This window comes from Puntigrus tetrazona, chromosome 18 (assembly GCF_018831695.1).
Source record: "Puntigrus tetrazona isolate hp1 chromosome 18, ASM1883169v1, whole genome shotgun sequence".
NCBI classification, from domain to species: domain Eukaryota; kingdom Metazoa; phylum Chordata; class Actinopteri; order Cypriniformes; family Cyprinidae; genus Puntigrus; species Puntigrus tetrazona.
The window spans coordinates 11,658,097-11,684,214 of record NC_056716.1 but is presented as its reverse complement, the minus strand read 5'-3'; the positions used below and the strand labels follow the sequence as shown (position 1 = coordinate 11,684,214).

General features: G+C 37.0%; 1 protein-coding gene across 2 annotated transcripts in view; it reads left to right on the top strand.

Moving 5' to 3' along the window:
* Nucleotides 1-26,118, top strand: part of cntn5 (contactin 5) — a 335,900-nt gene that overhangs the window by 129,743 nt on the left and 180,039 nt on the right. For both annotated transcript variants that reach the window (XM_043216577.1, XM_043216575.1), the window contains exons 4-6: nucleotides 7,465-7,588; nucleotides 8,405-8,580; nucleotides 18,397-18,492. In XM_043216577.1, the coding sequence (XP_043072512.1) occupies nucleotides 7,465-7,588; nucleotides 8,405-8,580; nucleotides 18,397-18,492 (396 nt within the window). The remainder of the gene's footprint in view (nucleotides 1-7,464; nucleotides 7,589-8,404; nucleotides 8,581-18,396; nucleotides 18,493-26,118) is intronic.

The window sequence follows — 26,118 nt, the reverse complement described above, 5'->3', positions numbered from 1 at the left end:
ACTCATTATAAATATAGCGTGGGCCAGTGGAGAGACCTTGTTTAAGATGATACCTCAACAGACTGTACCTGCTCAAACCGAGCTAAACAATAGAAAAGAGTGAACCGGCGCACTCTACTATAATTGCTTTTCAACTTTTAGACATATACAAAGGCTCCATGATGTGCACTCAAACATGTCACAGCCTATCTGCGAAATTGTGTACTGCCATGAGCACTCCCTGTTTAATAGTGAGGGAACGAACGGTTGATTAAACTCTCAAAGGCATTCACTAGGCAGGAAATCTGACGCCCCGGGTGAGGTTTTTCTCGCTTGAAGAAATGGCCCTTGTTATTTGAGGCTTTTGTTTAATTTGAAAGAAGGATGCTTTAGATGGTTGGTCATCTCTGTGTCACACGGCCAACATACCGTAAGAGAAGGAATGAGAAAGTTAGACTGGAATAGTTTCCTGAATCCTACAGGCTTGTACCTTCGCAGACACAACAGTACGAAGTCTTCCGTGCCTGTTTGTTAAGACAAAAAAAACAAAAAACTGCCATTTAATCGCCATCGTGTAATTCTGAAATTAGACAAATGTTAACTTTGAGGGGTGAAATGCTGAAAAGTGTTTGATACGTTTGCCCAGCAACAAATTACTTCACACTTTTTCCAAAGCTTTTGAGGAGAGGGAAGACCTGTCCTCCAGCTCTGCTGTATTAATGTATAATTGCAAAGAGCGATTTGTTTTTCACTGGAGACCCAGTCTGCAGACAGAAGACTGCACAGATTGCGATTTCCTCTCTTCCTGAGGAGAAAAAAGGCCTCTTTTTTTCAGCCGCTTGATCATTCTAAATAGTGTGAAATATCATGCTGTCTCAGCCACCAAAACTAGGTTAAAGGCCTATATGTCTGTTAGATTGTGGATTGTGATAGTAACAAACATGTTTTTAGACAGCACCATGATATTCTTTGAAGCACATTGGACTTTAAACGAATTTCTGTATCATTGCAGATATCCGTGTATTACAATGGCATTATTTTGCAATGCGGATATTGTTAATACTGCAGTATCTGTAAATGCTATATATAATAATTATACAATACCACTGACATACGTAAGACTGGCTTCTAAGAAATGGAGTTCACTTACACATACACAGACACACAGATGAGACGTGAATGTATTGACAAGAATTCACAACAGCAGGAATCCGCGCATCAGGCATGAATGTTGAATCGCATATACTCGCATGCTGACAGAGCCGCTGCAGCCTGACAAGGTAGATTGTACCAGGTCAATTGCTTTCTGTGATCCGAAGGAAAGATTTCTTTTCATCCTTTGACATCACTGCATGTGGGCGGAGCCCTGTCTTATAGTACATGCAAAAGGCATGTAATTTTGTTACAGAATGTTAGTGATCTAATCTCATAATTGTATCGCGAGAGTGTCTTCTTTCAAATTTTATGTGATCGTTAAACCATGAAAAACTGCTGAAGTAGTTATGAGATGCTCTTTACACTGCGGTTTGCCATTATAATAACACACTTTTGAATGTAATCAGAAACTGTGCAGCAGTAAGAAAGCATCGTGCCTGAGGGGTAGCATGCACACAGAGAAACTGCATTCATTGTGCTGGGTGATGACTTGTGTCTAGTGTCAGAGAAAGTGCAAGTTATATATATGGACAAGTTATATGCATGTATATAGGTGTATTTAACCACATCATGTGTCACTATGTGTATATGAACTACCAGTAATTCAGTTATTCTATCATCTCAATGACTTTATTTACTTATTTTGAAATATTCTTTCTTCTCTCCAAGAATGATCCCCAATTACACAAAGCTTGCCCAAGCTACACAGATCTGTAAATAATTCACAGAGACAGAGGATGATTGGTGAGTAGAGGTGTTGAGGAGACGGAAGCAAGCCAGGGAGCATATGGGCAGAGTGGGAGTGTTTGTGCGGGGGAGAGCTCTTTAATCTCAAAGGCCCACAATCAGCCGATAGGCAGCCGGAGGACAGAGTGTTAGAGTGAATCGAGGGCTGCTTTACAAAAAGATTCTCCTCTGTTGTCAGTACAGATGCACTGAAAATTCTGCTCTCTACCAAATTAATCAAATTCAATTTTGCACTTAGCTGAATGAACTGAATGAGGGTCGCTTCTCTCACAGTGTTGAAGGTAGGTGCAAGGAAGTTTCGAGTCACGTGCTGGGTGTTACTTTTTCGAATTAAGCATGGTTATTTTTTTAATACAGTTTTAATAGTGCACTATTGTGTACTCGTATGTTTTGAGATATGTATGTAACTTAGCTGACACATCATTGTGTTCTCATCTACAACTTAATGTCTCCAAACTAAAGACATGAGGATAGAATTTTATAATTAAAACTAAAGTAAGTTGAGAAGGTCAGTTCTTTGGGTACATTAATTGGTGGTAAGCTTAGTTGGGTGGAAAACACAAACCCAATTGTATCAAAACGGTTACACTTATTAAGGAAGCTTTATTCCTTTGATGTAGACACATCTATGTTGATAATGTTTTATAGATCCTTTATTGAAACTGTTGACCTTTGCTATTATTTGTTGGTTTTATGGATTAAATGTTAAAAGTAGGCCCCAACTGTAGAGTAAATTTAGGGCTATTACAGGTTCTGTACAGCTGGGTTTGTCTGCTCTGTGTGAGAGGAATGTTCTTAAGAGGTCTTTGACTATCTTTGAACCACCCCTTCAGGCAGGTGATACATAGCACCCAAAAAGAAGGACTGTTAAAGCTTTTAGGTTTTAAATGTGGCCTTGAGTGCAATGTCATGTTGAACACACTCAACACCTATATTCCTAGTGTACTGTTTTTATTTGCAAATTCTATCATCGCATGTCACTTTCTTTACTTCAGTTGTATGTTGGTAATACTGAATTCAGTGCTTTCCTTTTGGATCTGATACGTCACTTCTTGTCAAAAAGTGGCTTTTTTTGGGAGGGAGACATCGCAGACTGTGATGTATAAAAAATGTGCTTTTTGTCCTGTTAGTGATGCAGGTTGTAGAGGAGACCCCGGACACCAGATTTTTGAAAGCGTAGATTTGAGGCTGGTGTGCTGACACCTAGGCAGAGAGTAGCTTGAGACAGTGACGATGTTGCAGCCTGTACACACTGGGATTTATTATGCATGCAGCACAGAGCATAAATAATAGAGCCAGAGCTTAGATAGCTGACTCCCAAGCCACTGCAAATGACTAGGTTATGTGTGAACCCTGCGCCCACAGGTCCTTCATCTCTTCTTTCCCTCTGTTGTTTAATTCTGTTCCTGCACAAAAAATTTGCCAAATTTAGCCACCGCATAGCGGATGTCGAACAGAGGGCACAGAGCCGTTTATGTAGCCCTGATGGTTTCATGAACAGCAAAAAAAGTAATGTGATGATACCTTCGTATACACTTATAGCATAACCATTAATGTTTTGATACAAACCAAGATGCTTAATGATATTATTATGCAAGTACCATAGCGGATCATAATGTTACTTAAAACAATAACAAAAGGCCGTCATGTCCAAAAACATGGTTTTACAAAATATGCTGAAGGTACAATATGTACACATGCCCTGTATTGTGATACAGCCATGGTATGTGAAAACCATAGTAAAAAAAAAAAAAAATAGCATAAGCACATTAGCATTGTGCATACAAAAATGGTATTAGCATATTACATGTACAAAGCATATGGTATTATTGTACATATACAGAAAAGGTGGTACTTGTAATATAGTGGATTTTTTGAAATACTCCTCTCTGTAGGGTTAATTTTTTTCATATTATATTGTTTACAAGCTGTTTCACTGACAAACTTTATGGTTAAAACTGTGATTTAGTGATCCCATGAGGCGTAATGACACATTTTGGTAAGTTGTGCTGTGTCTTTTAACATACCATCTGATGTTCATTCATATTTATTTTGTGTTATAACTAATAGTGAGGAGAAAGATTTTCACATGCGTTTTGTGCTATGGTGTCGCTTGAACTGAACCAGGCTACTGCTAGTGTCATGAATCCGGTTCGTGAACATCCACTTGACACCAGAGGTTGCCCTTCTATTATATTACCTTTTACATTGGATATTGTTAGCCAGAGCCTGATTACATCTGTCTTGCCTGTGTCATATCTTTTTCTAATCATACCTGTTTTTGATCATGTATGAATAAAGCTATGCAGATAGATCCATTACAGCTAGGCTGCTACAATAATTAGTCACACTGTATTAGTGAGTGCCAAGACCATGTATGCATAGATGACTTATTAGTGATTGTTTCTATTGGCGGCTATATGTATAGATTCCCTTAGATTGGAGTGATTGGAAAGCTTGTCCATGAATACTCAAGAGCAACTTGAGTAACTAGTTATACGTTTGTATGAATAGCTATAGCTGAACCTGTAATATCGGGTTAACATATATTATCCATCTGTGAAAGGTTATCCCATTTCTTTGCAAATTAAAATCTCGGTGTGTGTTTTTTAAGACCTGTGACAGTACAGTGGTACAGTGGTGTGAAAAAGTGTTGGCCCCCTTCCTGATTTTTATTTTTTTGTATGTTTGTCACACTTTAATGTTCCAAGAAATCACTTAAATAGGACCTGGCTGACAGAGTGAAGTACACCAAAAGATCCTCGAAAGCTACACATGCTGAGATTCAAAGAAATTCAGGAACACATGAGTAAGAAAGTACTTGAAATCTATCAGTCTGGAAAAAGTTATAAAGCCATTTCTAAAACTCCAGTGAACCACAGTGAGATCCATTATCCACAAATGGCGAAAACGTAGAACAGTGGTGAACCTTCCCAGGAGTGGCCGGCCGATCAAAATTACAAGAGCGTAGCAATGACTTATCCAAGAGGTTACAAAAGACCCCACAACAACATCCGAAGAGCTGCAGGCCTTGCCTGCCTCACTTAAGGTCAGCGTTCTCCACCATAAGAAAGAGACTGGGCAAAAACGACCTGCATGGAAGATTTCCAAGGAAAAAAAACGCTGCGGAGCAAAAAAACATAAAGGTTCCGTGTTGCCAGAAAACATCTTGATGATCCCCAAGACGTTTGGGAAAAAAAATCTGTGGACTGACGAGACAAAAGTTGAACTTTTTGGAAGGTGTGTGTCCCATTATATCTGGCGTAAAAGTAACACAGCATTTCAGAAAAAGAACATTATAGCAAAAGTAAAATATGGTGGTGGTAGTGTGATGGTCTGGGGCTGTTTTGCTGCTTCAGGACCTGGAAGACTTGCTATGATAAATTGAACCATGAATTCTGCTGTCTACCAAAAAATCCTGAAGGACCATATTCGGCCATCTGTTCATGACCTCAAGCTGAAGTGAACTTGGGCTCTGCAGTGAGACAATGATCCAAAACACCAGCAAGTCCACCTCTGAATGGCTGAAGAAAAACAAAATGAACCCTTTGGAGTGGCCAAGTCAAAGTCTTGACATGAATCCTATTGAGATGCTGTGGCATGACCTTAAAAAGGTGGTTCATGCTCAAACGCTCCAATGTTCCAAAATTCCTCCACAGGGCTGTAACAGACTCATTGCAAGTTATCATAAACTCTTGATTGCAGTTATTGCTGGTAAGAGTGGCCCAACCAGTTATTAGGTTTCGGGGGCAAGTCCTTTTTCACACGGTGCCATGTGGGCTTGAATTCTGTTTTCCATTCATAATAAAATCCTTCATTTAAAAACTGCATGTTGTGTTTATTTGTGTTCTTGTCTTTGTATTTTTATTTAAATTTGTCTAATGATCTGATTCATTAAAATGTGACAAACATGCAAAAAAAAGGGAAGGGGGTCAACACTTTTTATTGTGTGATAATGTGGCATCTTGGAAAACCATGTCCAGAAAAATAGCAAAAATCGTATTAGTATTAATATGGTACATGTCTCATAAATGTGTGTGTGTGTGTGTGTGTGATATATATATATATATCAGTATTACCATTTACGTGCCCCCAAATTTAGAATTTTTTTTTGAGAAACAAGCCAGGATTTAGGATTGGTCCCATTGTTCAGCATAAACTCACTGAGCACCGAAGGAGCAGATCTCCTGAGTGTTTCTAATTGGAAGGACTCTCAGTTATTCTACTGAGATATGTTATCGAGTTCACCCTGGGGGCTGAATATATGAGACAGTTAACAGGATTCCTAATGTGGACCGTCTGCCATGTAGATCCAGCTGGACTGGTAGAATGAGTTTAAACTGCTTTGAATTGTAAAAACACCATTTTGTGTCTGACATAGCCTATATTTGGACCACACATCCAGATTCATTTCCCTCTATGGGTAAGTAGTACATAATGACATTGTGGCATTATTTCCAGTGGGAGGCTAGGATTTTCTTTGAGCCCAAATTTTCAGAGTTAGGGGTATTTCAATTAAAAAATTGTGCTGCAAGAAAATTGGTCAGTTGCTGTAATTGTCATCGTTGATGGCAGTTTAGTTTGTGTGCATTTCTGTTTGTTACAAATATATAACTCTTATAACACTTTATGAGGCAGTAGGCTTATGTGAAAAGACTACTTTCCCATCATTTTTTGCAGCCCAACAATAATAAAATACACAGATTAAAGCATTATTTACACCCTTAATTACTCACTTTTCCCCTTCTTCGTGTTGTTGTACGAGCTCTAAAAAAGCCCTCAGAAAAAAAGAGAGAAAGAAATATGAAGTTGTCCGGCAAGTTGTTATGATTATACGGCTGCAATTTTATATTGAGTTAATAAGATTTCTAAACTCATAAGTTGGAACTTCCCAGGAGGACTTGAAGGCAGCGTAAGTGTCTTTCTCAAGGGTACAGCAGTGATAGCTCATGCATCACCCTTTGCAGTGTTTGAACCCACAACCTTCAGTTACTAACCTAGACTACAAACATATCTTGTCCTTGTATTACATGCAATGTCAAATCAACTCCTGAGCAATTATATACGCATTCAAAGCTACCACAATGCAGAATATGCAATGCCGTCTAGCAAAACCCAAGACATGGTAAAATTGTACCTTTTTTAGGAGAGCTGTAGTGCTACAAAGACTAATGTTGCCCTGAAATGGACAGTTTTTCATTGTTTATCATGAGTCTCTGGAGTTTTTTTCATTACTGGTTTGTTTAGATTGCACCTTTATTATATGTTAACTGTTTTGTGATGTTAAGAGAAAGCGCCTCTGCAGCATGTTCATAAGAGAAACACAGTCTTCCCTGCCTTGCTACAATATATTGCTATTTTTCGGCACTAAGCAAGTGAAATTCAGCCTATTTTTTGAGTTTACTGAAAACGTCTGTTGACATCTGACAAGTTTTCCCAGATCGCATCACCTATTATCAAAAAAGTTAAAAACTTAAATAATCTCAAACGAAGCATATGCCCCCTAGATTTTAAGGCTATAAAATAATAAGTTTCAGCTTTGTAAACCCTGTTTTTTTCTCTTTTTTCCCCATCTGACCCCAGAGAGTGAGGAGTTCGGTCCAGTGTTCATTCAAGAGCCAGATGATGCAATCTTCTCCCTGGATTCAGATGATAAGAAAGTGATAATGAATTGTGAAGCCAGAGGAAACCCTGTTCCGACCTACAGGTATGGTTTACTCATTTCATTAACATGGATAAGATTTCATTAAATGGATAATAAATGACATTTAATTTCTCTGGAGCTTTACTTTGAATCCTTATTATCCTGCCTGAGTGGCATTTCAGTTAGTCTAATGCTAATGACGCAGATGTTGGACTTCTCTCTGTGGATTCCTAATCAGAATAATGTTCTAGAATCGTCATGTTACTCACTAAATTGTACTATCCTGTGATTTTTTTTAAATTGTGAATTGTACAAATTGTGATATGCTGTGATTCAGCGTATGCAATACAGTCTCGCAGAAGTTCTACCCTTTAGGAAACAAGCAATTCATCATTGTATCTGTTCCTGCTTAAAGGGTTCACTGAACATCTATAAGCATAAATAAATATGGGTGTTGGCAAGGTTGAATGATCCACTCTGCGCTACTGAGCTCTCAGACATCGATGTGGTTTTGATTTCTGGGTCATAATTTAGACTGATATTCCTTTATAAGAAGTAATGACACATCAGGTTGCACGTTAACAAGCTCCTCAGCGGTTATAATGTAATGATTATGTTCTATCAAACCTTAAAAATGCACATCTGAGACAAAACCGGGGGAAAACAAAAACTAAGACAGTCTGAAATTAATTTTATTCTTTCAAATTAAACTAATGACCAATGCTTACGATATAATTTTTAAAGTTATATGTATCCTACATATTCAAATTCGAACTTTATTTGATTACATCAGAATCGAACAATGGCAGCTGATTTATTTCGATTTTTCTTTTCATTCTTCTCCAAATTTTCTGATTTATTGATTCATTGCTTTTACAGTTGGCTAATCAATGGAACCGCTGTGGATGCAGAAGCAGATTTCCGCTACAGTTTGATTGATGGGAACTTAATAATACACAATGCAAGCGAGGCCATTGATTACGGGAGATACCAGTGTAGAGCTGAAAACAGCATCGGCACTGTCCTGAGTCGAGACGCCTTCCTACAGTTTGCCTGTGAGTACTTTTACAAATTTTGGATGCTGAAATTTAGATTTTAGTATCATCGAGTATGCTTGTTTTCTTTCTTTCTTTTTTGTTTTGTTTTACTACTTTTGTTGTGTTTTTGTCACATTCATGTGAACAACTAGATAATTTCCTTAACAACCAACTCAATCTGCCAAGAGCAGTGCAAATTACAGGATGCTTTTAACATGCCTATTTTGAGAGCTTTAAATAATGGCGCAAATACCAGTAATTTGTTGAGTGCAAACATTAGTAAATCGCTGCGTGATTAATTTTGATTTTGCGTCTGATAGAGAAACTCCTACAAATACATATTCAGTAAGGTCAGGCGCAAAAAAACAAATCCACAAAATTTCTATATCTCATATTTTATTTTACTTTATTTTTCTGCTACAGTTATTCAGGTTGATTATAATTCTTTAACGTTTCAGAATTTGCAGATTTTTTTTTCTCTCTATTTCATATTGATATTATTTCTACAAGGCTTACCCAAATGTTTGCCCTAAAACTGCCTCCTTCCGATGCTACTAATTAAAAGTAAATGCAATTAAAGTTATTCCCGTGATACTTTGATGCTTTCCTTAAATTCTAGCCCTAAAGTTTTCTTCATCAGATGGAAAAGTGCCCTTAATGCTTTGCTTCACACAACAAGACCAAAAAGCGCATTTCGTTCCCTAGTAATCCCTTGGCTTCCCTCCAAAATATCATCACAAGCCACGGAAGCATGCAGCGTGGAGCTAGAGGCGCAATTGCTTGCTGGAAAACACATTGTTAGTTTTGCTTACAGTTTCCCCAGGAGCGATGGCCATAATAGCCTTATTGGTGTACCCAACGGGATTGTGTACTTCACTATTCACTGCCCATGGTGTTTTCTGTAGAAAAACGAACATTTAGTGTACGTGTGATGTAACATTCTTATGAGCAGCAAATGCATTATACTGTACTGTAGCTGTGGTTAGGAAGCCTGTTTTTCGCTTCCCAGAGTGTAATATTGAAGAGCTGTTTGCCCGTGTTCTCTCGCCTACATAAAGAATGGTATCCGCCTTGCATTTTCTGTTCTCTTTCTGAAAAAAAGAGCAATGTGAACGAGATCGTAAAGTCATCCGGTCTTTTCTTTGTCTCTATATGAGCTGCCAGCCCACATGAACACACTGTTCTTTGGGTTGTTTTCTGTCGTCCTTGTCGGTCGCCTGGCTATAACCTTGCTCCGATCATTGTTGGCCATTCTGAAGGCCTGTCGCAGAGACAAAGGAAAGCTCTTGGCAGCGGACATCGGGATGCAGAGCTTTTCCCAGGCCTCCACATAACAAATGGCCACCATTCATCACCCCGTTGGACACCCAAGGATCTTTCACTCTTTTTGGCAGGGGACAATCTCGTGAGCCTGACATGTTCAAAACACTGTTTGCAACCTGCTTTACGTTCACATTGTATTCGTGAGTCAAACAAGACTTTCAGAGAAGAAAATTTTTCACTGATGAAAACCCATAAGAATTAAACAGTATATGTAATGCTAACATTCAAAAGTACCGAATCTCGAATCTCTCAGCATTTTGAAATTGTTTTGAAGTCAAATAATTATGTGAAAATTATGCTTTATTAATTTCCTCTAGCGTTCATTTCTTTTGGAAACTGCAGTGCCGTGTAATTATTGATAAGTATTTCACGTCCCCAGGTGCCTCCAGGTACGTTTTTACCATGAGACCAGGTAGAAATGATAATACTAAACTGATCAGGATTCACTCTGAACCTTTAGACTTCCACAAATCTAGCTGGTCATTCAAGAACAGAGCAATCTAAAGTGCACTTAAAAGCTGCAAGAGCTGATTTCTGCTGGCAGCTACTGCTGTGCAATTTCAAAATGATTAAAGGCAATGATTCCCTGTGTGGAGTGCATTGGTCGAAGTCTCGGTTCATGAAATGCAAACAGCCTCTCTGGCCATCCAACGGTAAGGGAACATTTAGCTCAGATCTCTTTGTTTGCTGTCTTTGATTGAGGAAGCCGGGCATGAGTTTCCCAGAGATGGTCAATTTGGCCGTTTGGAGAGGGGCCTAGTCTTTCAGCCCGGCCACGGATGTGTCACAGCCTCCCCTGCTAAGAGACCTCTCACAACTCTTGCCAGGGAAACCGGTTGGTTTGCACAGAGTATCCACAGCTCCCCTGGAGATTCAGAAATGTATTTTTATATATATAAAAAATGGGGGAGAAAGAAAACCACTAGTCTGTATTCCTTTCACATTTGTGTGTTGTGCCCCAAAGCATTCCCTGTTGGCCTTTTTTCCCTTTCTCTTTGTTTTGAGAAGCAGAACTCCCTGGTTCAAGCTAGTTACAAGGCCACGCTTTGAAGACTGCAGGCAGAGGGAGTGCCTCTGATCTCACTCCCTTCTGAGATCCAGTTCTCTCTCAGCAGACCCCTCCAAAGTGGGAGCATGTGACTCAGGTATCATGGCTTGAAAGCCTGTGGATATGTACATAGGGTGGTTCTGTTCAGAGCTCTACTCTGTTTGACCACAGAAAACAGGGCCATCTGGAACTGGATTCTCTGAACTAGAGACTAGTGGCTCAAAGTGGCTTCCAATTTAAAGGCCCTGATGCATTAAGGGTGCATAGCAGCTGGGTGCATGTGAGTAGCCCTCTGAAACCTAGTGTAAAATCACAGTTGGAACACACTATGGTGCATTTGATGTGATGTTATGGTGCCTTAACAGGTCCAACAACATTGCAAGCCATTTGGAACTTAAGTAGATGAATGTTATGCAGTATTTATTGTTTTTAGAAGTGTGTTCCAACTGTGACTTTACTTGCATTCATTTATTTATTTGAAATCAACAGCAAAAGGATATCATTGTGTATTGGTAAATTTGACAATTTATATTGGGAAAATTAATTAAAAATGATTGATTGGTTCTCATTGTGGATTAGTAAATTGGATTGGGGGTGTAAATTAGGACAATAAATAAAAACCTTTTTTCTGTGTCCATGTATAAATTGTATTTAAACATCCAATCAGACATCAGCTTGATTAATCACAATGCATGTTTAAATACCCCTTAAAAAAGGTCAAGTATTGTCTTGACTGACACACAATTATTGAAATGAGAGCATCGGTTCTTGCAGATTCTTATCTTATCTCCCATCCTCCCTTATAGTTGAGAACAGATGAATATCGATTTACCTTACAAAAGTCTCATTTTACTATCCAAGATGAGGGGTCAGGAAAATACGAGATGAGCGCTAGGAAAAGAAAAAGAAACCCAGTCAACAGATTTTTATCTTTTCTATCCTAACTTGGATCCATTATTTTACATGCCTCTTTTATGACACTCATTATGTCAATCCGTTGCTTAGTTTTTGACAGTCCTGTAAACGATGGCAATTTTAGCAGGACCGGCTGCCCTCATAATTTAATGCCGCTGTTACATTAGCGAGCAAAGAAAGAAATAAAGCGAGAAAGAAAAACTCGTTACATGTCGCATACGCTCTCATGTTTCATGACCCTAGCTGTCTAAAGATATGTCATTTATCACATCTTTTCCTTTGACCATGTAGGAACAACAAAAGAAAATCTATTTTCCCATTTAGACTACAGCGGAGAGCATTGATTAGTTATAATTCATATGTCTAGAGTGAATTGACGAGGGCCAGGGATAACTTGCTGATATGGAGAACAAGAAGGTGGTAGTGACAGCGCCGAATAAATCAATAATCTGTGCTGTTACAATGGGATTCCCAGGCTCTCCATCCTGGCTCTCTCGTGACAGTTTGTTGGAGGAGATCACCTTTCCAAGGCCATACATTTCACAGCTCATACCAATCCCTCTTTCCTGCCTGGAGCCGGGAGGAAGCAACAGACGCTTGCTGCATTCCAACGGCCCGGCCTGCCAGCCACCCGCTTCACATAAATAAGATATAAACTATTGAATTGCTCTCTCTTAAACTTTATTTCTTCCTTTTCTTCAGTCCCAGAGAGGTGTCGTGTCTTTTCTCAGCAGATGCTTTCGTTTTTCATGGAAAAAAAAGAAACTTTGATCTCATTGTCTTTCATTGTGTGCAGCCCCCTGTAGGTTTGAGCGTTAAACACAGGTGTTGTGCCTGTTGACGGCTCTTTATGTTTTTGCTGCTGTGGAGCGGCGTAAGAAGTCCTTGCTGAACGCAAATGGACTGGAACGGCACTTGACCGATATTGGATTTAGTGGATGATGATGCTAAGAATCTAGCTAATAAATGATTAATTGGCTGAACGTTGTCAGAGATCAGTAGGGTTTGGTTACGCACATTCTTCATTTTTTTGTGTTTAATAGAACAAAAAATAAAAGAAAGATTTTGGGTGAACTCTTTAATGACTTAAATAAGGGGTACTTTTAATTAAATCAAATTTGGATCAGTTCAATTCAAATGGATAGCTTGGTTTATTTTTTTTTCTTTTGTAAATCATCATATGAAATATAAAAATTGTAGAAATTAAAAAAAAAAAAGTGGTACTGTTTCAGTCTTCTAAATTTTATTATTATTATTATTATTATTATTATTATTATTATTATTTTGTAATTATTTGCTTGCAATTAATTATTAGCCATTTTTGAGTATTAAGTATTTTTTTCATCTTTTTTGTTTTGGTCTATTTTAACCCCACAGATGAACAAATTACAATAATAATAGTAATAATACAAATCATACTTTACATTCAGCTGATTATTCATGGTAAATATAAATTACAGCAAAAGAAAAAAAACTGCAAATAAAATTTTATTTTAGGGTCTCTTAACTTTGCTTATTAGCACGCATATTATTAGAATATTAACCATTTATTAGTAGTAATTAAGCTCATACCTTATTCTACATTATTTTACATCCCTAATCCTACCCAATACCTAAACTTAACAATTGCCTTAAACTATTAATAAACTGCTAATTGGGACTGAAAAGTTGTCAATAAGTATTCCCTATTCTAAGTACTACCAATATAATATTTATTTATGCAAATAAGGCAGGTTCACACACATACATATTCGAATGTAATGCCATGCTCATGTTACATAACTCTTATATTTATTTTGCACATAACTAAGTTAATTTTTCTAAAAACAGAGAAAAGTTTTAGCTAGTTTAGATATTTTGCTTGATCACTCTTTATCAGTGCATCGTGCTGCGGTGAGAAGGCAAGAAAAATTTATCTCAGCAGTCAAGCTCTTAACAAACGGTCTCTGCACAGAAGTGCACAGAAAGAATTCATTCTTTTAAAAGATTAATTCCAAAACACAGAAACACCGCTAACACACAGCCCACTTGCTCTTCAGAGCTCTCTCAAACCCATGCAGCGCATGAAATGCGACAGATTAACAGCTTCTCTGTAGTGGGGAGTGTTAACCAGTAGGTTGGCAAGCTTTTCTTCTGCAGGATGACTGTATTCATGCAGGAGCATCTGACTGTGCACAAATGAAGAGAGAAAACTGAAGTGCTTTGGGAAATCAAAAGAATGGCCGACTATGAGTTAATGTCCAAAAAATGCTATGTGACCAAGACTGTGTCCAAACACAAGCTGTTCAACTTGAATGGCAAAATCACAATGAAAGGGAAATCCAGACTGCGTTCGACAAAGTACGCTGTGCTTCCTAGCGATGCTGGCAGCAGTGTTGAATGTCTGCGATTATGCGTGTCTATGCATGTCTATTGATGTCGATTTCCATGTGATGATGAATAAAAATGCATGCAAAAGCTTCACAGTAATTACAGAGCCAGCATATGTGTTAGCAGCCTTGTTAAATCATTTACATTTTTTTTTGTTTTCAGATTTAAGACCAGACATTTTAGTCTGGAAATGAATAAATGACGTGAAATAACATGCACTGATGAATCACTCAGCAAAAACTCAGAATCTAGGGCAAAGTAAATTCAGTGGGTTTTTTTGTTGTGTTTTCTTAGGGCAGAAAGCTAGATGGTCAGGCAGGTCATTAGGTCCTGGATTGCATGTCTTTATATGTCAAAAAAAAATATCAGAGTATTTTGCTGTATGTTTAACGTTACGGTTAGTAGAATAAGTTGAAAAGTATCCACGGCATAAAAAAGGACTGTATACGGACAAGTAAACTTTTTCAGATTTCCAGACAAACCTTGGAGTATTACTGACCTGACACGGAAATACCATGGGTCCGTATACTGCCAGATATGTACAGTTCAGAGGTATGTTGCTGAGGTATGTTTCTATTTGTTTCCATGGCAAGTAATACCTAAATGAAGGGGGCATTCTCACCTTTGTGCCACTGTGCCTTCCCCTTTCGGCCATTCATGTTAAACCTGATTGGTCGATTTGGAACTAAACCCACCCCTAAACCAGACTATTGGGCCGAATTTTTCAGAGCCGACTTTGCTAAACTCTGTCGACTTCAAACATGTGTAGCTCAGTCTTTTTTTTTTTTTTTTTTTTTGTCAGATTCATTTCACAATTCATATATCATTTTGAAGGTCTTTTAACTGAGCATGTGAAAATCAAAACAACTCATTTTTGAAAATCTGCTCATTCTGACTCATTTTGCCAGCACAGTCACATATTTCATTTTAAAGAATAAAATTAAAAAGCATTTATTTTATTTTATTTTATTTTATTTTTAACCAAATCCAATATTTGTAGTAATATATATATATATATATATATATATATATATATATATATATATATATATATATATATGTTATACCCTAATTCAGTCAATTTTAGCCCTATAAAAAACTAGAATTTTCAAGAAAAATCAAAAGATGAAATAATTTATGGGTCAAAATGACCAGAACACAACATGTGGGTAATGTATTATTTTGCATGTCCATAGTTCCCTTTGGTTTAACCTCTTTTAATTTAAGTGCACTTGGCATTTAAAAATGTCATCATTTCTGTTTACTTTTTATTATCTGAGGTATTTAAATTATTATTAAGTTAACTTACTTATTTGTCCATTTGATCACAGTGTGCCATATGTCATACTGCAGTATTCGTGAAATGCTTCCTCTCTTTCTGGAATGTATTTCTTCCGCTCTTTCAAGTCAAGGTGTGTTTCTTGTTGACCTGTGAGCTTTATGCTGCCATGATGTACACATATATATGTCTATATATTATGTCAGAGCACATGTCAAGGTTGTGCTTTTCAAATCCACCAGAGAATATAGCGGACTGTCAGATGTTATAATAGACAGGGGCAAAGATCAGCTATTGTTCAGTAAAAGTGATTCACTGCATTGTTGGATCAAAACCAGTCATGTTAGCCTAGATATTTTGAAACCTTCAGGACCAGATGCCTGCTGCGTTTGGGACTTCCTTGTCTGCCGTTTACTCATGAATTCATTCTGTGACTTTTGTTTTCAGAGCTGATGAATAGATGCAGCGTAGGCGCAGTATGGATGTGGATTGCAAATGTTGTTTCACGTTTGTGTGGATTGTGTTGCTTGATATGCAGAAATTAACCACGCTCGGTAGTTTCTCCCAGGCCCCCCGACGTCACTGCTGCTGTGTGAAATTAAAACTGCCTCACTTCAGACTGAAAAGGCCTAATCAACACCACCCACGACCGGGGCAGATGAAACAGCTCGTCTCCTGTCCCATAAGCTCTGTCTTATTTTCTGTCTCAACCCACAATGAGGAAAGAAGAAAAAAAAAAAAAAAAAGATTAATTACCCACATGTCTAAGCCTGCTGGAACTCTTTCACGTAGTGCATACAATTAAACCAAAAAAATTATATGAACCGCTATACTTGACGGAAAGTTGCTGAATTTGCCACTTTTCTTATTATCACATGTGACGTACAAAAGAGACGAATGCTTTTGCTTCTACTTGAAAAATGAGTGTAGACTACTTAATTGTATTGAGTGTGCACTTGTAGTGGACTTAAAATATTTTAAAAACTACTTGAGAATATTTTTTAATATTTGTTTTTTAATAATTTTGAACTTTCTAATCATGTTGAATTCAAAGTTTCACTTTTAAGTATGTTGTATTTTAATCATCTTTTATTGTGCATTAACGAAGCGCACAAATTAATTTGATGCATTGACTAACACACTAAAAGACTGATTATAATTTTAACTGTAGTGCATTATCTGATACACAAGTATGTTTAGATTTTTGTCCTAGAAAACGAAAAAAATATATATATATACACGCTTTTTCACCCCAGCATACTTTTTAAAAATGTTAAAAATTTAAAAATATTAAATATGACAAATATCAAAGTGTAATATTAAAATAAAAGTTACTGCTTAAAACAAACATAACTGACAAGATATTTTCTTCCTCTGGATCGGAAACTGTTTTTAATTAGCAAAAGCTTTTTGTCCCTGGCTTTTGTTCTCAAGAGCCTAGAAAAAAAAAAAAAGTTGTTATTGTTTAGTTCTTCGCATTGAATGTGGCTTCTAAGCATAATTAAGTGTCATTCCAGTCAAACTCTGGTTGCGCCATTATATTTGTTGATATGTCAGCACAGCAATGCTTAACTGGGACACTTATTGATTTGCTGACCTCCGTAAATGCTGCTAACGTTTTATTTCCATTTGCACCTTGTTACCAAGAGCTTAGAGAAGTGTAAGTTCCAAGTGCAGGCTCATACTGAGCTAAAATGACCTTCAAAACGATGTAATTTAAAAATTAAGAGTTGAATCGATATAGGGCCGTGTCACTGAATGCTCATTTTGTATGTTAACGGCTAAAAGGCAGACTTTATTATTGCTGCGTTTGAGATTTTGAGGCCTTTCAACATTTTTCACAAAAAAGTCAGTAGTGAGATATCTTTGATATCTCAATATTTCCTCCGAGAAGGCTTTGAGATTAAATGGAGACTTTGTCTCTTGCATTTGAAACGTTTCTGCTGAGAAAAGGGAGAAAAGTCATTTGCAGTTTTCTGGATTTCAGAAAAGATTTCGACAGCGTCTCAATCTGTCGTTTTTCAAACGAGCGTTCGACACCGAAGGTAGATGCAGATGAATAAAACGCAAATATTTCTCACCAGATTTATATGCTACGTAGTTAGACCGAATAATGTGCATATTTAGTTTTATATTTTAGAAACTTCTAAAACAAACTTGATCGTTCTCACAAATGAACAATGCTAAAGTTGTTCTTCACGTCAAAACGTGTCATTTCTTTGCGATCCTTTCTAGTTCAACACCCCCTTCACTTTTTCTCGCTACGAGGGGCAGTCAGCCAATGGCGCGGTGTTGTGCTTAGAGTTTGCGGATTAATTATGCTAATTTATGCAAATGCAATTTGTTTCAACAGATTAACTGTAGTAGCTCCACCTGTCGACTCGGTAGCGAGACTCCCGCGGCCTGATGAAACCATCCCTGCTCTGTGTGACTTCCAGAACGCCGCTACACGTGGAAACCTTCACCTCTGCGTTCCAACTCAAATTACATTTTAAAAATACCCCCCGACGTCTCTCCTCAGACATGGCTTGAAACTGTAACGATCGTCCACAATTCTCCGCTTTTTGTGAACTAAAATGATTTTCCGCGTCTCGCCGGTATTTAAAGGTACTCACAAGATTGAAGGCTCGAGCAAGGTTACCTGTTTTAATTACCACTTGGCCGTCGTGTCCGGAGGGAAACAGGAAGTGAGATTTAAGCGTCGGATTTGGGGTGTGGAGCAGGTTAAAGTGAAAGCTCACGCGGAGGTCAAACCTCAGGTGACAGATACTAAATCTAGCCAAGCCGCGAGCGCTTATCCGATTTTCATGCAATCTCTGACCCTTAATCTGCAGGTTAACAGCTGCCTCTGTGCCACCGTGTGTCACTCTGTCACTGGCTCGCATGTGTGTGTTTGCAGATCTCGGGGCGTTCAGCGGACGGGCGAGAGGAGCTGTTTCGGTGAGGGAAGGCCAGGGCGTTGTGTTGATGTGTGCCCCCCCTGCTCATTCACCAGGTGGGTCCTCTCTCTCCGTTCTGTCTCTGTCTCTATATACCCTGTTGAAAAGAGCAGCGTAAAGGTCACCAGTATGCATTTTGTTTTGGATGCTGGCTGCATAAAAACCAATCTTATATTCAAGAATCTTATAACATCGATATTACAAGTCGTATAGATTTATCGTCTATGCCAGTAGTAGATTTGCTCTGGTGTATTTCATACTTACTGTAGGTTCCATACTATGAAAGTGGACCATTTCATGCCCCATTTAAATGCAAGTACAGGCACTACAGCTAAAAACAAATCATAGCAGCTCTGAGTCAGATTTTCTTTGGTGCATGTGCTTAAATATGTGCCTGGAAATAGCAATTAGACAAATCAACTGAAATAGGCAACAGACAATCGCAATTCAGAAGCTAATAACTCAAACTGTGAACGATTCATAATGAGGAGGTTTGGTAGGCTTATAAATAAGCAAATTTTGAACAAGAAGCTGGGTACCAAATTTGTGACAAATAACGGCAAGGTAAGTGCTATAATTAAAGGCATTTATAATTTTACCAAACATTTATATTACATTAATTTATATATATATATATATATATATATATATATATATATATATATATATATATATATATATATATATATATATATATATATATATATAAATGTTAATGTTAAACCCACAATTTAAAAGTTAATTTAATCTTAAGCTGTCAAAAAATGAATGAATGAATGAAACAGCAGACACTTTTTGTAGATTTTATTTGTTATTTTAAAGCTTTTAATGTACTGTCATAAAAAAATCTAATATATATATATATATGTATATGTATATATATATATATATATATATATATATATATATGTGTGTGTGTGTGTGTGTGTGTGTGTATTTGAATGAATGAATGCACAAACAAATAAATGAATGAAACAACAGACATTAATTTTATAGAGATATAGCAAATATATATTGCTGTCAACATCAGATATATACCAGAAAAAAATGTATATCAATATAAAATGTACATTAGTAATGGGTATTTAGTAACTAGTGAAATTCAGCTTCACATTCTTCTTCAAATAGCTGTATGTTACACATCAAATATCAGTAGTTTGAATGTATTTTTTAGCATTTTGCCTGGAGAGTAGAAATGAAAAAAAAAAAAACTGGTAACAAAACCAGTATTAAAATTCATAAACCAGCTTGGACTCTTGCTGATCTAAATTAGTCCTTTTAAAACTAGTTAATCTCACCTTTCTGGCTGTTTTTTAGTTTCTGCTTGTCTTGCACCAGTCCCTGTAATTGCAGGTTAAATGAACTCAGTGAGATGCAGTGAGACAAAGAGATTGGGAAGAGAAGGATACAGACAGGACAGTTGAACGAGCACTATCAGATGAAAGGCTTGTGGTGAGATGGCCATTTTTAAAACATTTAGTGCTCCCAGAGACCCAGAGTAACCTCATCCAGCTTCCTCTCTTCCTGTCTGCTTGGTCCCTTAACGAAGAAGACTGTTTTAAAGTCATAGTTCACTTTTTAAAAAATCTCATTACTCACTTTCAGCTTGTACTAAATCTGTTATTTTTCATGCATTAAGCATTAACTTTGAAACAGTGTTCACTCAGAAATTGCTATACTCAGAAATAATTAGATAGAAATGGCACTGAATTACACTGAATTTGATGTAGACAGACAGAAATGTCAAATCTATTCTAATAATATTTATTTATAGCTTAAAATTTTTTTGTAAGTTTGGTAAATGTAAAAACTATTATATATTAGTAACAATAAACTGGTGACACTTTACCTAGCCTATATGTAAGGTTATTCAAGGGTATAGAGCATTAGAATGATTCAAAATCTGTATTGGGTCACACTTTTATGTTAGGTGGCTTTAACTACATTGTACTTAGATAAATAATAAGTACAATGTACTTATTGTGTTCATATTGTATCGCATAAAACACTTTTACTGCCATTAAGGTGGGATATAGTTATGGTTAAGAACAGGTTTTCTGGTATGGGTAGGTTAAATAATAAGTACAATGTGTTACAAACACAAGGAACAATAGGGAAGTCAACACAAGAAACAAATTAATAAACAAGTTTAGAGTTTAGAGTTAGGAAAGTTGCCTGTTACTAAATTATGTGTTGTGTGGAGCAATGAATTAACCAAAAACTAAAAATGTTTTATTGGAAAACTTTAGTAAGGAATTATGTTCAACAAAACAAGCATTTGATTGATTTTTATGTATTCACAGATCCTATTTAAATAGGAAAGTAAATATTTACAAAATATGTACACATTGAAAAAAGAAACTCAACAGTGTGAGACGTGAGCTGAAAGTAAAGAAATATAATATTAAAAACCAATATAAACTTCAACTCATTCAACACTAACTTAAACAAAAAAAATAAAATAAAACAAAATCAAATCTTCAGAGTAAAAGCAAACTAACTACTACTAACTACACTAACAAAACTTAAATACAAACAATATCTCCTACCGTTTTTATTCAGCGAAAATCTACATGTTGTATTGTGTAGGTCACGTAACATACTAACCTTGTCTCAACACTTTGAGTCAAGAGATAAACCCAGTCATCAACTCTTGGAAATAGTGGGAATCAAATCACAGCACAATCAAGCAAAAAGCCAGAGTCAGAGTTGAGGCGGAGACAAAATAAATAATGATTGGAAGTAACTCCAAGAAAACAGTAAATCATACAACAAACTTGAAAATATGGGCAGCGTGACAAACAAGTGAGAGCTCTCAGAAAGGTAAAATGCGCTCCCCGTTTTTGTCCAAGTCCTTATATTAAGCGAGTCTGATTGGTCCAGAGATGGGCGTTGTCTCTCGTTAATAGGGAAGATCGATGAGGCTGTCATCCAGTTGGTAACACTTTATTTTAAGAAGTCCATAATACAGAGTAATCACCTAGTAAGTACTTAGTTGTAGCCATGGTACTTACATAAAACAAAATGTACTTACCATGCTACGTTATGGAACGATTTGTACTTACAGTTTGTTATTATGTAGATGTAACTGGCTGCTACTGTTACACATTTGTAACAGATCGAGTCTACAGCTACTTGCTGCATAACCAAAAGGTTGTTACATGTGCTTAAATGCATGCCTGTGAAAATTAATCTGCATTATTAAACCATTTTGAACTTTTATCTTTTCTTTAAATATCGCAAAAGTCTAACCTTGTATTGGATAATAAGAATGTAAAATGGGGGGAAATGTCATTATGAAATTAATGTTTTTTCTCTAATACACAATGGCCACAATTAACAGTACCTTTTTAAGTACCCTTTTATTCATTACTTTTTGAATCCTCTATTTGCCAGTTTAACAGCTCAAAATTTTCTCCTATAATGCCTGATGATGTTAGAGAACACCCGACAAGAGTTCAGTGACCATTCCTACATCCAGAATCACTCCATTCTCTTTAGATTCCCAGCTCCATGTTTGTGCTTTTTCTCTTAAATTCACCTCACTCATTTTCTATAGGGTTCAATAGAAGTTCACAATAAAGATCTAAAGGATTAACAATGCAGATTAATTTTCAAAGCCTTCTTTGATCATATTTACCAAGGGTGCCGATATTTTTGGCCATGACTGTGTCTTTGTCTTTGTGTGTGTATGTACTGTGTATATATATATATATATATATATATATATATATATATATATATATATATATGGGGAGTGCAATCTTTACAAATTCTCTGCAAAGTTCAAAGAATTAACTTCAAGGTAAAAATAATGGCATTGCAAAAATCTTGTCCTATTTATTTCCCGTTAGTATAGTGATCTGATATTACTTCAAAAGCACTTGCAACTTGACTGTCGCATCTTTCTAAACCACGTTGGACTGTGTCCAGATGTGAGATTCCAAACAGACAGAGGTCATTATTGCACCATACAAGCGTGAGCGTACCATTACTGTTTACACCACGATAAGAACTGAGAGAGCTTCAGTGGTATTAGTGCAGGTCTAAAATCACCAAACATTCTGAGCAAAATAAATCCCGGCTTGTGCTGACACAGTTTTCGGCTTAGTTTCCATATCTTTCCCCGAATAACCCCCTCCACACACACACACACACACACACACAAACCCTCCTCATCTGATATCTTTATGTTTGGTAGATATCATCGGCAGCTCTGTTTCATTTAGTTCAGCCCGGCTCTCCTTAGCATGTGTCATCTGACATTCATGCCATTATTTTATAACTCAATAAAGCGCAAAGTCTGACTGATATTTCTTGTGCCCTCCCGGGTGAATAAACACTCCTAGATGCATCTGTTCAAATACAGCACCAAGGTGCTGGCCGGTTTTCTTCAGGACAATAGCGAAGAATTATTTTCAAAGGACTTTGCCAGAGTGATTTGCATCAGAACTGACTGAGCTTCCTGTTCCATATGGAAATTACGGTCCTTGTGTGTCAACCTATCCGTCTCCAACTGGTCGATGCAGTGTGTTTCCAGACAAGCATCAGCATCAAGGCTCAAATTTACGGATCATTAGAAATGAAAAAGAAATCGCACTCAGACAATTATTTCACGCAGACCCAGGCAGCATGAGGAGCATTTTAGTGGCCTGTCTCAAATCTCACTCCTCAGCTGTCCTCTAATGGAAAAGTAAAGAAGATCCTTGTTTTTAGATTAAAAATATGTAGCTAGTTTACATTTTCTTTACAATCGATGTCCATTATTTTAAGCATTAAGCCTTATATTAAAATGTTTTGGGTTACTGAAACATAAATCCAGTCCAGTGTGTGTATACTGCTACTGTATATATGCTATGATAAGTGATTGTGTGTGTAGGAGGCAGAGGCATTGTTCTAGAACTAGGGAACTGAGGAACCGAGAACCGAGCAACCTATTTACACGAGACAAGTCTGTTTTTAGTGTATTGATTTTCTGCAATTGTTTGACTAGCGCGGAAAGCTGATGTGAAAATTAACATCATTCATTAGCTACGAGGTCACAGAATGATTTGTCTTTAAATGCCAATACTGATTTCCCATGAGGCTGAAAGAGCTGCAAGGGCACCAGGCTTTAAGAATCTGATGACATCGACACATAAGCAAACATTTAATGCGAACTCTCAAGTAAATGTTATGCTGTTTATGTACAGTATATAAAATAAAATTTCACATAAATGAAAAGTAGTAAGCATATGAATTAGAACTAAAATAGCAGCCAATAAGCATGCAACATTTTTTTGCATTATCTTTTATTTTTATTTTTACATTAACACGTTAACTGTACTATAACCTGTACGAACATCATTCAGCTATGAGTGGGAATTATTAAATGTTTGCTTGGAGGATTAACAGTCTGGATTTGATATTCGTGGAATGGGAAGAACATGCAGGGAGATTTATTTTAGGACTCGTAGGAAGGCTTTGAGACTAATTTGTCTTTCATTTGCCTGAATTGCTCGTAGGAGGTTTCATCCACATTAATATGGGTAGATGACTTTTAAAACTGAAAGTAATTGAAATAATTTGAGATCACTGAGATGTAAACAGGATATTATTACTCTCAATACGACCAGCTGTAGCTTTACCACTCAAAGTGTAGTGGGCGTTTTTGGTTCTGACCCTGGTGAATGCATGGAGCACTGACGTTACCACTAAAAAATAAAAATGACTGTATTTTTTTATCTTTGATCCGTTTAATGCCATTTCAAGTTCTTCTAGAAGTTTTCAACAGTATGTGGTCAGAAATCGTGTTTATGGCGCGCCATATGTTAAGCTACCAAAAACAAAACAAAGTGCCAAAGATGCTCATAATGTGTACAACACTGCTCTTACTAGTTAAGCATTATCTTACTAAAATAGAAAATGATTTGCAAATGTAGTTTAGCCTGTTACCTATAAACATGCTAAATGAATTGTACTTCATATTTCGTAGAAATAAAGCATTAGTGTACCTTTCCGGATTCACATTCATCATGAATTTGCATTCCATTCCGATTCAGTGCTTCTTGACTATAACTTCACCTTTTTACACAATCGCTGACAGTCGTAACTTTTGTTTCAAACCTAGTAAAATGAACTCAAAAAACAGTATCAGAAGCCTCGGGGCGCTGAGGCCAAATCCAGCTAGAAACATACGTGATTTATATTGGTTGATGCTTTGCGAGGACGCTTTTCATGAGAGTCCTTTTGAATTTTTATTTATGAGATAAATATTCATTGTTTACTCAGGTGATATTAGCCCTTGTGTATGGAAAAAATTGAACTGGAATCTCTTTAAAGAGTGGCAATCCTTCAGTGATTAATCAACGGGAGCGCGCCACCTGTATTTACTATGCAAAAGAAATCAATGGTCTATGAAATTCATACTTTAATTATTTGGTGAATAAATTGGTCTTGAGGAAATTCATTTGGTCCACGAGGAACTCTCTCTCTCTCTCTCTCTCTCTTTCTTTCTTTTCTTTTCTGCATTGAGAAAGTCTATGTTACTACGATATAGACGACATAAGGCAAACAGCGTGAGATCAGACTAGTAATCCGCTCCCTCATATCTCCTGGATTTATATGGCGTAATATGACTGCTTCAGAGTTACAGAAAAACACACATAATTTTGTTCTGTTGACAGCCTGTCTTTTGTCATTTGGTTTCTAGCTCAATGTGACATGATAAAGAATACTTCATTCCTCTGCGTATCTGTACAGAATAAGAAATGTACCCAAGTACTCGAAGTGACAGTAATGATTGATCACAAAAACATAATGATTGCAAGGTTTGACTTTTTTCCAGCTTCAGAACTATAATTTTTAATATCGTGATTGTTTATGGAGACATTTTGGGTGGTGCCTTGCGGTCAAATGATGTAAATGTGATGGAATATACATTACTATATACATTATATACATTATACAATATACATTAACTAGCATTAACAATTAAAGTTAATTTGTAAATTAGTGTTAGTTAATACAAATAAAACTTAGCTTAGGTCCAGTTAAAATAATAACAATTAAATATTATGCTAGTAAATACTGAAATTAGTATTTGTTGTGACAGACTTGAGCAGACCCAATTGCAGAAAAAAATAATTTATTAGAACAAACAAAGGTCTTTGTCTAATAGTCCAAAAGAGGGTGAAACAACTGGCAGTCCACTCCAGCCACAATCCCAGCTGTAGAGAGAGTGAAGGATGGGTCATCTGGCAGACACAGTTCGAAGGGTGAACCAGGCCCAACCGGTGGGGCAGAAAAAGGTGGTTTGGTGATGAGCCTCCCACTGGAGCCATCGTCCAGCATCCGCCCACTAGAGGACCGAGACAGGCACTGACACCCAAAGGTCAGCCGGAGGAGAGGAGAGTCTTGAGCTGGGGCAAAAAGTTGGAACTGGAGAGGGTGGGGGCAGAGGAACAGGGGAAAACAAAACTAGCAAAAATAGAAAAAAGCAATAAAACAATAACTAGACTGAGGACAGGACTGGCTGGACAAACACAAAACTGGTCAAACTAGTCAACAGAGTTTCAGCGTTAGGAATGAACTAACACCAGGCAGCGGACTGGCAAAGGACAGAAAACACGAGAGATTAAGTAGGGAGGTAATTAGCAAAATGGGTTGCAGGAGTGTGGAAACAATTAGGGTTAACAAGAGGA